This window comes from Lampetra fluviatilis, chromosome 63, assembly GCF_964198595.1.
Source record: "Lampetra fluviatilis chromosome 63, kcLamFluv1.1, whole genome shotgun sequence".
Classification (NCBI taxonomy): domain Eukaryota; kingdom Metazoa; phylum Chordata; class Hyperoartia; order Petromyzontiformes; family Petromyzontidae; genus Lampetra; species Lampetra fluviatilis.
This window is the reverse complement of record NC_136337.1, coordinates 6,131,739-6,146,875: the sequence shown is the minus strand read 5'-3', so window position 1 is coordinate 6,146,875 and position 15,137 is coordinate 6,131,739. Positions and strand designations below refer to the sequence as shown.

At 56.3% G+C, this 15,137-nt stretch overlaps 1 protein-coding gene across 2 annotated transcripts; it reads right to left on the bottom strand.

Moving 5' to 3' along the window:
• Nucleotides 1-387: 387 nt before the first annotated feature.
• NUDT19 (nudix hydrolase 19) lies at nucleotides 388-10,526 on the bottom strand. 2 transcript variants are annotated; one of them, XR_013640515.1, is made up of 6 exons: nucleotides 10,257-10,526; nucleotides 8,216-8,555; nucleotides 5,138-5,427; nucleotides 3,567-3,783; nucleotides 1,079-2,125; nucleotides 388-648 (listed from the first exon to the last, which is right to left on the bottom strand). XR_013640515.1 is itself a non-coding variant. In XM_078881842.1 (5 exons), exons 1-5 carry the CDS (start codon nucleotides 10,419-10,421, stop codon nucleotides 1,842-1,844), a joined length of 1,296 nt encoding a protein of 431 aa, XP_078737968.1. In that variant the 5' UTR covers nucleotides 10,422-10,526; the 3' UTR covers nucleotides 388-1,841. The 2 variants fall into 2 exon arrangements, 1 of the variants encoding a protein (XP_078737968.1); XM_078881842.1 differs by having other exon boundaries at nucleotides 388-2,125.
• Nucleotides 10,527-15,137: the final 4,611 nt, after the last annotated feature.

The following is a 15,137-nucleotide window of genomic DNA, read 5'->3' as shown; positions in this document are numbered from 1 at the left end:
AAATCAACGCGTACATTATCAGAGCATGTTGGTTTGCATGTTCAGCGCAAGCGCTGTGTGTGGTTAATGCAGCAACTTGATTCCTTTACAAAAAGCATAAATTTGGTGTTTGAACGTCTTAACAAAAACTCCTGTTTTATTGCCAGAAAGGGTAAAACACCCATATTATTGTGTGTTCTTATGAAATGCACAACAGTCGTTCAAGAGATGCCAAGTCACACCGAGGTCCCCTCTTTGAAGTGCTTGGACTCAGGTAATTTGTTCTTGTCGAGGAAGAGGAATTCCCCATTCCACGCGACAGGGGTGAGGGGTGGGGGGGTGAGGGGTAGGGGGAGGTGGGGGGGGGGGTGAGGGTGGGTAGGGGGGTGAGGGGTAGGGGGAGGTGGGGGGGTGAGGAGTGGGGGGGGGTAGGGGGGTGAGGGGGTGCCCGCTCCCTTCCGCAAGGTGGCGGGCGCCACGCCTCTGTAGGGTGGCTCCTTGATGAAGAGCCTCTTAGCTCACGGGGGTAGAAGTGGCGGTGGTGGCAGTGGCGGTAGCAGCAGCAGCGGTGGTGGCGGTAGCAGCAGCGGCAGCAGCGGCAGCAGCAGCAGCGGCAGCAGCAGACCTAAGGCGTTGTAGTTTCCGATCCCCTTTGTGCGCTCGTGATCTCTGTCTCGAAGACAGAAGACACAAGACGACACAAGAAGAGATCCTCCATGTGTAGCCTTTGGCATTCGGGGAAAGTTCCCTTCGCTAGGATACCCACGCAAACAACAGCAGCAGCAGCCGCCATTCGCCGCCAAGTAGCAGCGACGTCGCCACAGTGCCCGTGCCAGGCTAGGTGCACTTTGAGGACTTTGTCACGTGAAACATGGGACGGGGGGGGGGGGCTCGTTGACAGGTCACGGGGCATAGCCGGGTGCTATAGGTTAACGGAGGCGAATGACCGATGTGCTAGCACACACCCCATGCACACAACAACAACAGCAGCAGCAGCAGCAGCCTTCGACGGGTGACGTGACCCATGTACACAGAAGACAAAGACTACCCGTGTAGCCCACACAGTCCGTTTGGGGCAAGTGCTGTTAAGAGCGAGCACCTGTGAAGGCTGGTACGGCGCACGAGCGGGTGGGTGACCAACACCAAGCCCGGCCGCCTTTGTCTCCCCCGTGGCGACGTTTCCACACACCGCACCAGTTACTCATTTTTTTAGGCCGAGTCGACCGAGGGGAGGCCCAGGTCCGGTTCAAATTTTCGTCGCCGGTGTTGGCCACGAGCAGGGAATGGAACTGGGCTCTCTGCGGGGTCCGTAGCGCAGCGCGCTAACCACAACGCACACACACACCCCACAGAAAGTCGCCCGAGTTGGAAATCAAACGCGGACCGGGCCCCCCTTTCTCGCGGCGAGACCACGAACGTCACCGTTGCGCCACCACCCATTCCAGCCCCGCCCCACCCCCCCGCCATCCCTCTGTCCAAGACGCCGCCGTCAGCCGTTGCATCATTCGCAATTAATTTGATCCAAGCGGGTCGAGGCGACCCAAAGAGGCCACCCTCCTCCACCCCCCCGCGATCGTCCGTGCCATCCGTGTGCGCTAAAGGCTCGGCGGCCCTGCGAGCGGGCATGCCAACAAATCCCAAAGTCGAATCGACCGCACGTCGTCGTGAAACACTCCGGCGTCGTCGTCGCCGATGCCGCCGCCTTTCCTCCTTCAAAGGAGGAACGGGCGAGATCCGCTCTGCTTCCGAACAGGCAACCGAGTGGACAGCAACATCTACAACTCCACCTTGAATCCGCCGTCGTCAATCCGCACGGAGGACGACGATGATGCGTGTCGCCGTCAGGCGGAGCGACACGGAGCTCACAGTCGGCTCTCAATCCCCGACTCTGGCTTCTTCTTCGTTTTCTCCTCCTCCTCCTTTTCCTCCGCGTCGTCCTCCCTGACGAACGGAGCCAGGTGGCCAAACTCGGGCGCCACGGTGAGCAGCACCCCGGCGCGACCCCGCGCCGTCGTGGTGCGGTGCAGGCGCGGCGTGGCTCCCGGCCGTGTCGACGGCGATGCCGGCGCCGCGGCCGGTCGGGCCACGGCACCACCGCCGTGGCTGCCGCCAATCTCGTCCGGTTCCGCCGGGTACAGCTCATCTCCTGGCAGGGGAGGGGGGCGGTGGATCAGACGACGGCGGAAAATAACGTGGTGGGGGAGGGCGACGCGAGTTTGCCGGGCGTGTCGGCGCAGGGGCAGAATTAAGGAATGTTACCGCTGCGCGTTGATGAGGCGCTCCGGTGTGTGTCTCAACTAGTCCTCGCCGATAATCGCCTGGCAGTTCACCAGCCTCCTCGCTGCCGACGACACTTTTTCTTGCACCGAAGCGATGCCAGCGCGTTCAAAGCGCCCCAGAGTATTCGCTTGCGTTAAACCAAACGCAGCCGAAATCACGCACTCCCAGGCATGCCGAGTGGATGGACAGATACACGGAGGAGAGCGGGAAAAGTCTGCTCGTAAATATTTTGCGGCAACACAAAGATCCCCCCCCCCGCCCGCCCCACCCCCGGATAGCCTACGGCAGACTGCCGGGGCAAGTGCTGTTAGGGGGTAGCACCTATGAAGGCGGGCACCACACCCAGCAAGCTTTGCCTCTCCATTGCCGATGTTTCTACGCATCTCATCAGCTACTCATTCAAGGCCAAAACGACCCCGGGGAAGCCCAAGGCCAGACCGTGTAAATATATATTCACAAACTGCCGTTAGCCGCGCACGGGAATCGAACACGGCTAAGTGGGGTTCGCAAGCGCGGTGCGCCCACCGCTACGCTGCCCATCCCTCCCCACACACACAACAAAGACAAAGGTCCCCTGCTGTATGGCCGTACGCTCCGCCGGGGGGCAAGTGCAGCTGGCGAGGGGGCCGATAGCCCCTCCGAGGCTCGGCGGCGGCGGTGATGCCGATGATGCCGGTCAAGTTGCGCCGGCTCACCCCGCCGGCGGTGAGAATGGTGGGGCGATACGCAAGCCGTGCTTTTACCCCAGAAAAGCCTCGCCTTGGCAGGACCGATTTTTGAGGATCGGTTCCTGCCAAGTTTGTTCGCGAGGGCGGAGTCCGGTGTTTACCGACGCGGCTTTTTCCCCGACCGAGTCGATTCTTGGCGTCGGTGCGACCTCTGGAAAATTTATAAATTGGAAATCCCGACGTGGGGGTAAGGGGGGGGGGGGCTTTGTCGTCTACTGCGAGCCAGGCAGCCGCCGCGTGGGTGGTCGTAGCAGCAGCAGCAGTACGGTTAGTCCGTTGTGGTTATATCTCACACCGCTGTATCAGCCGGGGCGACCTTCCGGGATCCGAACCGCCGGGTCACGTCGCCGCCGCCGTCGCCACCATGGCCCACGCGATCGCGAGTCCCGGTGTGGAGCAGAGGTCGCAAACGGGTTTTGATTCCTTACCCGTACCCGTTCTTGGCCGCACCAGTTAACATCTCGCCACCGTGACGCCCCTGGCTGTGGTTACACCGCACCCACACAGACCGCCGCGCGTCTCCCCCCCCCTCTCTCTTCCCTCTCTGACCGGGGCGACCGGGGCAGCTCCTCCGCTTACCGGGCAGCACCCCCACCAAACCTCCTCCTCCCGCCGGATCGGGGACCCGCACCGGCATCCAGCGGTGCATCCCCAGCGCGGCCCGGCGGCGGGCGAAGTCGGCGAGCGTGAGCAGCGCCGGCACGCGGCACAGGCGCGCCACCTCGTACTGCTGCGGCGGCGCCAGCCACAGGGCGCCCGCCTCGTGCTGGGACAGCAGCTCCGGCGGGCGCACCCACTGCGGCGTCGACGGTGGTGGTTGTTGTGGTGGTTGTTGTGGTGGTGGTTGGTGGTGGTTGTGTTAGTGGTGAGGTAGTGACGGTGGTAGTGACGGTGGTCATGATGGTAGTGACGGTGGTAGTGACGGTGGTAGTGGTTGTGGTGGCAGTGGCGGAAGTGGTGATGGCGGTGGTGGTTGTGGTGGTGGTGACGGTGGTAGCAATGTCAGTGGTGGTCGTTGTGGTAGTGGTCGTGGTGGTAGTAGTGATGGTAGTGACGGTGATAGTGGTTGTAGTAGTGGTGGCGGTAGTTATGTTAGCGGTGGTGATGGTAGCGGTCATGGTGGTGGTAGTGGTGGAAGTGGTGATGGTGGAAGTGGTGATGGTGGAAGTGGTGATGGTGGTGGTGGTCGTGGTAGTAGGGGTTGTGGTTGTGGCACAGGGTGGACATGGGGTGGGGGATTGGGAAAACGTCATCGGTGGCGACGGCGGCGATGTCACCGAAAGCTGCGTTACGTTTGCCGCTCGTTGCAAGGGCTCATGGTTCGAGCCCCGTGGCCACAGCGGTGCGTGGACACCGCAGCATTAACCAGGCGGCAAAGGTACGCGTCATCTGCCGCACATCTAACGTCGTTCATAAAAATAACGGTTTGGCAATGCGCGCCCCGGTGTCGCGGCCCCAAATTTGCCGAAATACACAAAGACAACGGCGTCACAGTTTACTCGGGACAAGGCGACGACGTCGCAACCCTCGGCGCGAACCCTCGCTGCGAACGGCGTCTGTGGAGCACAGTGGCGCCTTCCTTGCGCCCTCAGAACGATAGCGCCCGGCGCCGAACGCGCTTGCGGCTCCGTCCGTGCGTGTGTGCGTACGCATGTTGAACTTCTTTCGTCGCCAACCGTGGCTAATCGGAGGTGCGGGGGATGGACAAAGAAACTCCACACAAAAAGCGGTTCTAAAGAAATGAGTTTGTCAATCTAGATGACGATTTAAAAGCGCGTAGCTTCCTAATATCGGAAGGAAGAGCGTTCCAGACGGCCGCAGAAGCAGCGCATCTGAAAGCGCCGCGCGACGATGCGGTGACCGCCGCCTTTGTTCGACGGCCAGCCAAAAGCCGCCGCTGCGAGGATGACCGTAGTTCGCGCGATGACGGTTTATTCCGCTTGACGAGAGATCGGCGAGCTTATTGCGGCTCAATCGCGTCACGCGCGCCGTGCGTCACGAGCGCGACCCTCGCAACGACGCGTTCGTCCGCCAACTGGCAGCCAATGCAGCACGGCTCGCGCCTTGCGGTCGCCCCGTCACGCCGCGGCAACGTTTCGCCGGTCCCGTCACCGCAGAGCGCCGGCGGCAAACCGGCGCCGCGTCCACACCTGCGCGCCGACCGTCTCGTGGTCGTCGTGCGAAGCAGCCGGCGCCTCCGCCAGGCAGCAGAGGAAGAAGACGGCGTCGAATCGGCGCGGCAACGGGGCGCCCGCCGCCGGCGGCGCCAGCGGCACGGGCGTCAGCCAGTCGCTCCACTCGTGAAGGGCCCACACGTCGGGCACCACGCGCAGCTCCGAGCACATGGCCGCAAAGAGACGCGCGTCCGAGAGCACCAGCGCACGCCAGCGGCGCAGCGCGGGGGAGTCCGGCACAGCGGTGGCCAGCGACGGCGCGTCGTCTGGGGGAGGGAGGGAGAAGGGGGGGAGAGGGGGGAGAGGGGAGAGGGGAGAGGGGGGAGAGGGGGGAGAAGGGGGGAGAGGGGGGAGGGAGGGGGAGGAGAGAGGGGAGAGGGGGAGAGAGGGAGGAGAAGGGGGGAGAGGGGGGAGAGGGGGGGGGGAGAGAGGGGAGAGGGGGGGAGAGGGAGGGGGGAGAGGGGAGAGGGGGGAGAGGGGGGGAGAGGGGGGGGGAGAGGGGAGAGGGGGGAGATGGGGGGAGAGGGGGGGAGAGGAGGGGGGGAGAGGGGAGGGAGGGGGAGGAGAGAGGGGAGAGGGGGGGGAGAGGGGGAGAGAGGGAGGAGAAGGGGGGAGAGGGGGGAGAGGGGGGGGGAGAGAGGGGAGAGGGGGGGGAGAGGGAGGGGGGAGGGAGAGGGGGGGGAGAGGGGGGGAGAGGGGGGGGAGAGGGAGGGGGGAGAGGGGGGGGAAGAGGGGGGGGAGAGGGAGGGGGGAGAGGGGGGGGAGGGGGGAGAGGGGGGGGAGAGGGAGGGGGGAGAGGGGGGGGAGAGGGGGAGAAAGAGGGGGAGAGGCAGTCGGTGTGAGTGCAGTACAACCACAGCCAGGGGCACCGCGGTGGTGAGATGTTAACTACCTTGCCTGGTGTGCAGGAGGTCGTGGGTTCGAACCCGACCCCGACGCCTGCTGCTGTATATTTGGAGTTTGCGTCTCTCTCTCTCATCATCATCACGGTGGCTAGGAGATGTTAACTACCTCGCCTGGTGTGCAGGAGGTCGTGGGTTCGAACCCGACCCCGACGCCTGCTGCTGTATATTTGGAGTTTGTGTGTCTGTCTCCCCGTGGTCGCGCGGTGTTTTACCTCCACATTTAGAATCGACATCACGGGTTTAGGGTATTTGGCTTCTGCTGTCAAATTCCATGCGACGATATTCCACTTCGTTGGGATATCATTTCGTGATAGCCAAAATCCCTTCTCAAAAAGAGCTGTACAGTGGGGCCTTACCTGGTAAAATAAAAAATAGTTTAGTTTAGAAGGCTGAGAGGGAGAGGCGGCGCTGCATTAATAGCTCGGTCGCCTCTGGCTAGACAAAAACAACCGTGACATGTCAACTCAGCTCGGCTCCTCATTGGGACAAAGTCCAGCTCTGATATTTTATTTCTTTGTTTTAAGTCGGTTCGACCGTCATGCGACGAGCCCGCGCTCTGCACGGCAGGGCGGGTGGCAAAGTGCCACCCCCCTACGATTGTGCGGACCAGCGGATCTCAGACGTAGCTCTGTGGCATCCGCTTTCGTGGGCCACCCCCTCGTACTGTCAAGGGCAAAGAGTCGTACCGCCCTCGTGGGAGATCCAAGTCGATTCTTCGTCTGATGAAACAATGCCGCGTCGCACGACCGAGTCCAACATTGGGGTAAACGTTTTCACGAATTAATTGTCAAACACTTAAATCATTGACAGACCGACCAACCCACCCTACGACGCAACCGGAACACGGCAAAGACACGTTTTTTTGGGTTGGATCGCGTAAGTATAGAAAATGTTGTGTCGTTCAACCCGCCAACACCTGACAAGGCCAAATTAAGTAAGGTTTGCAAGTAAACAAAACGTTAAATTTCGATTTAAAGCTTTTGTGACTGCGGTGGTGATGGTAGCGGTCATGGTGGTGGTAGTGGTGGAAGTGGTGATGGTGAAAGTGGTGATGGTGGTCGTGGCAGTGGTGGTGGAGGTGGCGATCGTGGTAGCAATGTTTTTGGTATTGGTGGTCGTGGTAGTAGGGGTTGTGGTTGTGGCACAGGGCGGACATGGGGTGGGGGATTGGGAAAACGTCATTGGTGGCGACGGCGGCGATGTCACCGAAAGCTGCGTTACGTTTGCCGCTCGTTGCACGCAGAGCGAGACACACACAAAGACACACAGAGCGAGAGACACACAAAGACACACAGAGCGAGAGACACACAAAGACACGCAGAGCGAGACACACACAAAGACACACAGAGCGAGAGACACACACCAAGACAAACAGTAGGCCATGCTTTCCCACCTGTTTTAAAACAGTCTGCATCAGCAGCAGGCCATGCTTTCCCACCTGATGATGGATGCTTGTGTTGCGCCCGAAACGTCGTGATTTAATATAGTTGTTTTCATTTTATTTTTTACCTTCGTGACTTAATGCTCTGATAGTGGCATTGTCTCTGTACTGTTTTCCTTTTGGTGTTGTTCTATTGTCGACACTGGTGAGACTAGCACCGAAAGAAGGCTGCTGTCTCCGCTGCAGACCAATTAGTTTCAAAGACAATGCCCATATGTTATCGGAACATCTTTTTTGTTTGCATGTTCACCGCAAGTACCGTGCGTGGTTAATGCAGACGTGTTTCCTATTCTTGGTTCTTTCGGTAAAGTCACGCAGAAGGGAAGTAATACAAATAAAACATGATAAAATTCTCAAACGTCGTGAGAATTGTATTTTATAATGTTTTATTTTTATTATTTTATTATTTCCCTTCTACGTGACTTTACAGAAAGAACCAAGAATATGAATCCATGCAGTCACGAAAACTTTAAATCGAATGCAGACGTGTTTCCTTGCAAAAGATTTCTACACGCTGTTTGAACATCTTGACACCGGTTTTATCGCCAGAGAGGGTAGAAAACCCATTCTTATTTTTTTACATCTTAACGCATTTATATTTACGCGATCTAACCCCAATGACGACCAAAGGACAACCTTGACTATTAATAACATCGGCCGCCCAAAACCCCGCTGCTCCGTGCCGAACGGCAAACAACAAAAACTGACCGTGCGCGCGGTGCGGTCGCTCCGCAGGCCGGGCGATCAGCACCCCGGACTCCTCAAACGTCTCCCGGATGGCGCAGATTCGGAACGCCAGCTCGCCCGGGATCGCCGAGCCAAGGCTCCCGCGATCCGTGGCGAACATCGGTGGCCTCGGCCCGGCACCGCACGTCACGCCGTAGTCCTCCGCTGAGCCGACGCCGTCGCCGGAGAGCCGACGCTTCCGCCAGGGAGCGAGCAGGCGAGCCCAGTCGTGGTGGAAATCGGCGCCGTCCACCACGCCGCCGGGGAAGACCGACGCGTTGGGCATGAAGCCGCTGGCCTTGCTGCGCTTCACCACCAGAATCTGCGCGGAAGGGGCGAGGGACGGAGGGTGCGGAGGGTGGAGGTGATCGTTTGGGGGGGGGGGCGGAGGGACGGAGAGTGGAGGTGATCAGTGGGGGGGGCGGAGGGACGGAGAGTGGAACATTGGAGGGCGGAATAGGGGCAGCACAAGAAGGGAAGAGGTTGCGCTGTCTGCATGTATCCGTCTGTGTGTATCCATCTGCGCGTATCAGTCTGCGTGCATCTATCTGTATGCATGTATCTATCTGTATGCATGTGTAGAGGAGTAAAATGGGGACGTGACGTCGGGAGTGCCGTTCAGTGCGATGACGTCACGTCTCCTAGGCTACTTAAGGGAGACCCCGTGACGTAAGCGGGGTCACTGTGGGAACGGGTAGAGTAAGCAGGGTGAAGAGGGAACCAGGGGTAGAGAGAAGGATCGAATAGGGAGTCTGGGGAGAAGCCGGTGGTAGCCGTAGAGGTGCTTCTCTCTCCGCTCGGTGGAGTCGGCAGAGTCCACGATCCGACACGAGAGAGACCGGAGCTAGCCGGCAGGGACCCGCACTCAGAGTAGGACCACTAGCCCCTGGGAGTTGTGTACCCTTGTGTGTTATTGTTAACCTTCAATAAACCCTGGCGAAAGCCCATGACATACCTCTGTCTCCGAGTGCGTCCGTGGGAACTTCTCTACACATGTATCTATCTGTATGCATGTATCTATTTGTATGCATGCATCTATCTGTATGCATGTGTCTATCTGTATGCATGTGTCTATCTGTATCTATCTGTATGTATATATCTTCTTGACATCTGTCAAAAAGAGCTTTATAGCGCATCAGATTCCGCCAGTGAAAGTAAATGCAGTATTCAGCTTCTGTACGTACGTTTAACTTCTTTCGCACCGTACGTAGCCAACCAAACACAAAAAAGCAGTTCTAAAGAAATTCGTTTGTCAATCGAGATGATTTAAAAGTGCACAGCTCCAGTGGTTTCCTAATATTGGAAGAGCGTTCCAGGTGGCCACAACACATCTGAAAGGGCGACTGTGTGTGTGCGTGTGTGGGGAGCGGTGGGGGAGCGGTGGCGTAGTGGTTAGCGCTACGCTGCGCTACGAACCCGGCGACTCGAGTTCGATTCCCGCTCACGGCCAACACCACCAGTGACGATCAATTATCGGAACCGGTCCTGGACCTCCGCTAGGTCGACTCAGCCTCAAAGAAGTACCTGGTGCGGTGTGTAAACATCGCCACTGGGGAGACAAAGTGACATTGTGTTGTTGTGTTTCTTCAACGTGAGGGGATCTTTGTGTTGTGATGGGGTCGCCTCACCACGTAGACAAAGTGACATTATGTTGTTGTGTTTCTTCAATCTGAGGAGATGTTTGTCTTGTGATGGGGTCGCCTCACCCCCTAGACAAAGTGACATCGTGTTGTTGTGTTTCTTCAACGTGATTGATCTTTGTGTTGTGATGGGGGCAACTCACCCCGTAGACAAAGTGACATTGTGTTGTTGTGTTTCTTCAACGTGATTGATCTTTGTGTTGTGATGAGGGCACTCACCACGTAGACAAAGTGACATCGTGTTGTTGTGTTTCTTCAACGTGATTGATCTTTGTGTTGTGATGAGGGCACTCACCACGTAGACAAAGTGACATCGTGTTGTTGTGTTTCTTCAACGTGAGGGGATCTTCATGTTGTGATGGGGGCGCCGTGGGGTGCCTCACCTCGTAGTCGAAGTCGTCACTTCGTGGCCAATGTCGCCCTCTCGCCGCTCCGAACGGCTCCTCTTGCATCCTCCCCCTCGTGGTCGTCTTCGTCAGCCCGGCTCGCCCTCCCGCCGCCACCACGAGGGTGGCCGCCTCCTTCCAGTGTTTAAGCGCCGCGTTCATTGTCGCTCGAAGCGACGGAGGTGGAGGATGGAGGTGGTGGTGGTAGTCGTCTTCAGGGCCCGAGACGCATGTGGTGCAATTGTTTCCGCCCGGAAGACGTCCTCGTCAACGGCAGAGGTGGAAAGGGTCGAGGCCGGAACGGAAAAATAGACGGAATTAAAAGTACCGCCCCTCCCCCCAACCGTCAACCCCCCCCTCCCCCCAACCGTCACCCCCCCCTCCCCCCAACCGTCACACCCCCACCCTTCACCCTTCACCCCCCGCCCACCCACCCGTCACCCACCCATCAACCCCCGGTGACGATTATAATCTGACCCGGTGCTGGGCCTCCCCTAGGTCTACTCAACCTCAAATAGGTACCTGTTGCGGTGTAGTAGTAAACATCGCCGCTTGGGGAGACAAAGGCGGCCGGGCGTGGTGCTGGTAACCCACTCACCCCCCTCGTGTGCCGTGCCGGAATTGGGGGGAATAGATGGGGAGATTCGGGGGGAATAGGTGGAGAGATTGGGGGGAATAGGTGGGGAGGGTGGGGGGAATAGGTGGGGAGATTGGGGGGAATAGGTGGGGAGATTGGGGGGAATAGGTGGGGAGATTGGGGGGAATAGGTGGGGAGATTGGGGGGAATAGGTGGGGAGGGTGGGGGGAATAGGTGGGGAGATTGGGGGGAATAGGTGGGGAGATTGGGGGGAATAGGTGGGGAGATTGGGAGGAATAGGTGGGGAGATTGGGGGGAATAGGTGGGGAGATTGGGGGGAATAGGTGGGGAGATTGGGGGGAATAGGTGGGGAGGGTGGGGGGAATAGGTGGGGAGGGTGGAGGGAATAGGTGGGGAGATTGGGGGGAATAGGTGGGGAGATTGGGGGGAATAGGTGGGGAGATTGGGGGGAATAGGTGGGGAGATTGGGAGGAATAGATGGGGAGATTGGGGGGAATAGGTGGGGAGATTGGGGGGAATAGGTGGGGAGATTGGGAGGAATAGATGGGGAGATTGGGGGGAATAGGTGGGGAGATTGGGGGGAATAGGTGGGGAGATTGGGGGGAATAGGTGGGGAGATTGGGGGGAATAGGTGGGGAGATTGGGGGGAATAGGTGGGGAGATTGGGAGGAATAGGTGGGGAGATTGGGGGGAATAGATGGGGAGATTGGGGGGAATAGGTGGGGAGATTGGGGGGAATAGATGGGGAGATTGGGGGGAATAGGTGGGGAGATTGGGGGGAATAGGTGGGGAGATTGGGGGGAATAGATGGGGAGATTCGGGGGGAATAGGTGGGGAGATTGGGGGAATAGATGGGGAGATTGGGGGGAATAGGTGGGGAGATTGGGGGAATAGATGGGGAGATTGGGGAAATAGATGGGGAGATTGGGGGGAATAGGTGGGGAGATTGGGGGAATAGATGGGGAGATTGGGGGAATAGGTGGGGAGATTGGGGGGAATAGGTGGGGAGATTGGGGGGAATAGGTGGGGAGATTGGGGGGAATAGATGGGGAGATTGGGGGGAATAGATAGGAAGATTGGGGGAATAGGTGGGGAGATTGGGGGGAATAGGTGGGGAGATTGGGGGGAATAGGTGGGGAGATTGGGGGGAATACATGGGGAGATTGGGGGGAATAGATGGGGAGATTGGGGGGAATAGGTGGGGAGATTGGGGGAATAGGTGGGGAGATTGGGGGGAATAAATGGGGAGATTGGGGGAATAGGTGGTGACAGTGATTGGAATAGGTGGGGAGATTGGGGGGAATAGGTGGTGACAGTGATTGGAATGGTTGGCGCATTCCCCACAACGGCCACGTGATGGCAGAGTTGCCGTTATCTTGGGCCCTCTCCTGCGAGGCGCGGTTCGCGGGGTCGTGATGACAAACGCGGTTTGATCAGCACAACAATGACCAACTTCGTCTTGGTAATTTCGGTAAATTCACGTAGAAGGGAAATAATAAAATAATGAAAATAAAACATAATAAAATAAATTCTCACGACGTTTCGGCCACAACGCAAGCAGCCGTCCTCAGGTGAAGACAGAGCGCTCCAATGAGATACTGTCTTTCAGACAGCTCTTTCTTCACCTGAGGACGGCTGCTTGCGTTGTGGCCGAAACGTCGTGAGAATTTTATTTTATTATGTAATATTTTTATTTTTATTATTTCCCTTCTACGTGACTTTACCGAAAGAACCAAGAAGATCAATCCCTGCAGTCACGAAAGCTTCAAATCGAAATGACCAACTTTATTGTACCTTTTTGTTTTGGGATATGAATTAACATTTTTATACATGATATTTAATAATCTAACAAAAATAAGTTTGGTAAACTGGATCATGGGACCTTTTTAGCCAGTATACTATGTATTTGTGTTTCTCCCTTGTGATGGGACTTTGCAGGATGAACGTTGAGATGCATAAGGCGGCACGGGGTGACCAATGAGGTCTGACTTGGTGTGTGATCAGGTAGGGCACTGATAAGGGGTTGACAGCAGAGGTCGCAAACGGGTTTTTATTCCTTACCCGTAACCGTACCCGGCCGCACCAGGGTCGCAAACGGGTACCTGTACCCGGCCGTACCCGTACCCTACCCGGCCGGGTACGGGTATGGTACGGGTATCGGGTACCCGATTGCGACCTCTGGGATGAAGCCATGTTGCAGGCGCGGGTGGGTTGATTCTAGGAACTTGAATTGTGAGAAGAGACAAGACGTTGGGAAATGAGTGACAAACGGTGACTCACCAGTGACTCACGGTCTACCCGTACCCGGCCGCACCAGGGTCGCAAACGGGTACCCGTACCCGACGGGTACGGGTAGCCGGGTATCGGGTAGGGTACGGGTATCGGGTACCCGGTTACGACCTCTGTCTCCCACTGGAGGGAACTCTGGAGCGGTGTGGTTCTTCTATTTTTATGATTACACGCTTTTATTGAACTCACTTCGTCTGTTGTATCCTAAAAAAAGAAATATTGTAACTCAATTTTTACACACTTCCCAATGTGCTATCGACTGCAAACTCGGTATAGGTATGTCATACTGATGACAATACTATATTCTATCATTACAAATAGAAGCGATGTTTGGCCTCATCTTCCTCTAACCGCAAGGGCCAGATGTCTTGGTTTTAGGAAGTGGAAGTTACCGGAAGAGTCTATGGGCAGTGTTGAGTCTATGGGTAGTGTTGAGTCTATGGGTAGTGTTGAGTCTATGGGCAGTGTTGAGTCTATAGGTAGTGTTGAGTCTATGGGCAGTGTTGAGTCTATGGGGCAGTCTTGAGTCTATGGGCAGTGTTGAGTCTATAGGTAGTGTTGAGTCTATGGGCAGTGTTGAGTCTATGGGGCAGTGTTGAGTCTATGGGCAGTGTTGAGTCTATGGGCAGTGTTGAGTCTATAGGTAGTGTTGAGTCTATGGGCAGTGTTGAGTCTATGGGGCAGTGTTGAGTCTATGGGCAGTGTTGAGTCTATGGGTAGTGTTGAGTCTATTGAGTCTATGGGCAGTGTTGAGTCTATGGGCAGTGTTGAGTCTATGGGTAGTGTTGAGTCTATGGGTAGTGTTGAGTCTATAGGCAGTGTTGAGTCTATAGGTAGTGTTGAGTCTATGGGCAGTGTTGAGTCTATGGGCAGTGTTGAGTCTATGGGCAGTGTTGAGTCTATGGGTAGTGTTGAGTCTATGGGTAGTGTTGAGTCTATGGGCAGTGTTGAGTCTATGGGTAGTGTTGAGTCTATGGGCAGTGTTGAGTCTATGGGTAGTGTTGAGTCTATGGGCAGTGTTGAGTCTATGGGCAGTGTTGAGTCTATGGGTAGTGTTGAGTCTATGGGTAGTGTTGAGTCTATGGGCAGTGTTGAGTCTATGGGCAGTGTTGAGTCTATGGGTAGTGTTGAGTCTATGGGCAGTGTTGAGTCTATGGGTAGTGTTGAGTCTATGGGCAGTGTTGAGTCTATGGGTAGTGTTGAGTCTATGGGTAGTGTTGAGTCTATGGGTAGTGTTGAGTCTATGGGTAGTGTTGAGTCTATGGGCAGTGTTGAGTCTATGGGCAGTGTTGAGTCTATGGGTAGTGTTGAGTCTATGGGTAGTGTTGAGTCTATGGGTAGTGTTGAGTCTATGGGTAGTGTTGAGTCTATGGGTAGTGTTGAGTCTATGGGTAGTGTTGCGTCTATGGGTAGTGTTGAGTCTATGGGTAGTGTTGAGTCTATGGGTAGTGTTGAGTCTATGGGTAGTGTTGAGTCTATGGGTAGTGTTGAGTCTATGGGTAGTGTTGAGTCTATGGGTAGTGTTGAGTCTATGGGTAGTGTTGAGTCTATGGGCAGTGTTGAGTCTATGGGTAGTGTTGAGTCTATGGGCAGTGTTGAGTCTATGGGCAGTGTTGAGTCTATGGGTAGTGTTGAGTCTATAGGTAGTGTTGAGTCTATGGGTAGTGTTAGTCTATGGGCAGTGTTAAGTCTATGGGTAGTGTTAGTCTATGGGTAGTGTTGAGTCTATAGGTAGTGTTGAGTCTATGGGCAGTGTTAAGTCTATGGGCAGTGTTGCGTCTATGGGCAGTGTTGAGTCTATGGGTAGTGTTGAGTCTATAGGTAGTGTTGAGTCTATGGGCAGTGTTGAGTCTATAGGTAGTGTTGAGTCTATGGGCAGTGTTGAGTCTATGGGCAGTGTTGAGTCTATGGGCAGTGTTGAGTCTATGGGCAGTGTTAAGTCTATGGGCAGTGTTAAGTCTATGGGCAGTGTTGAGTCTATGGGCAGTGTT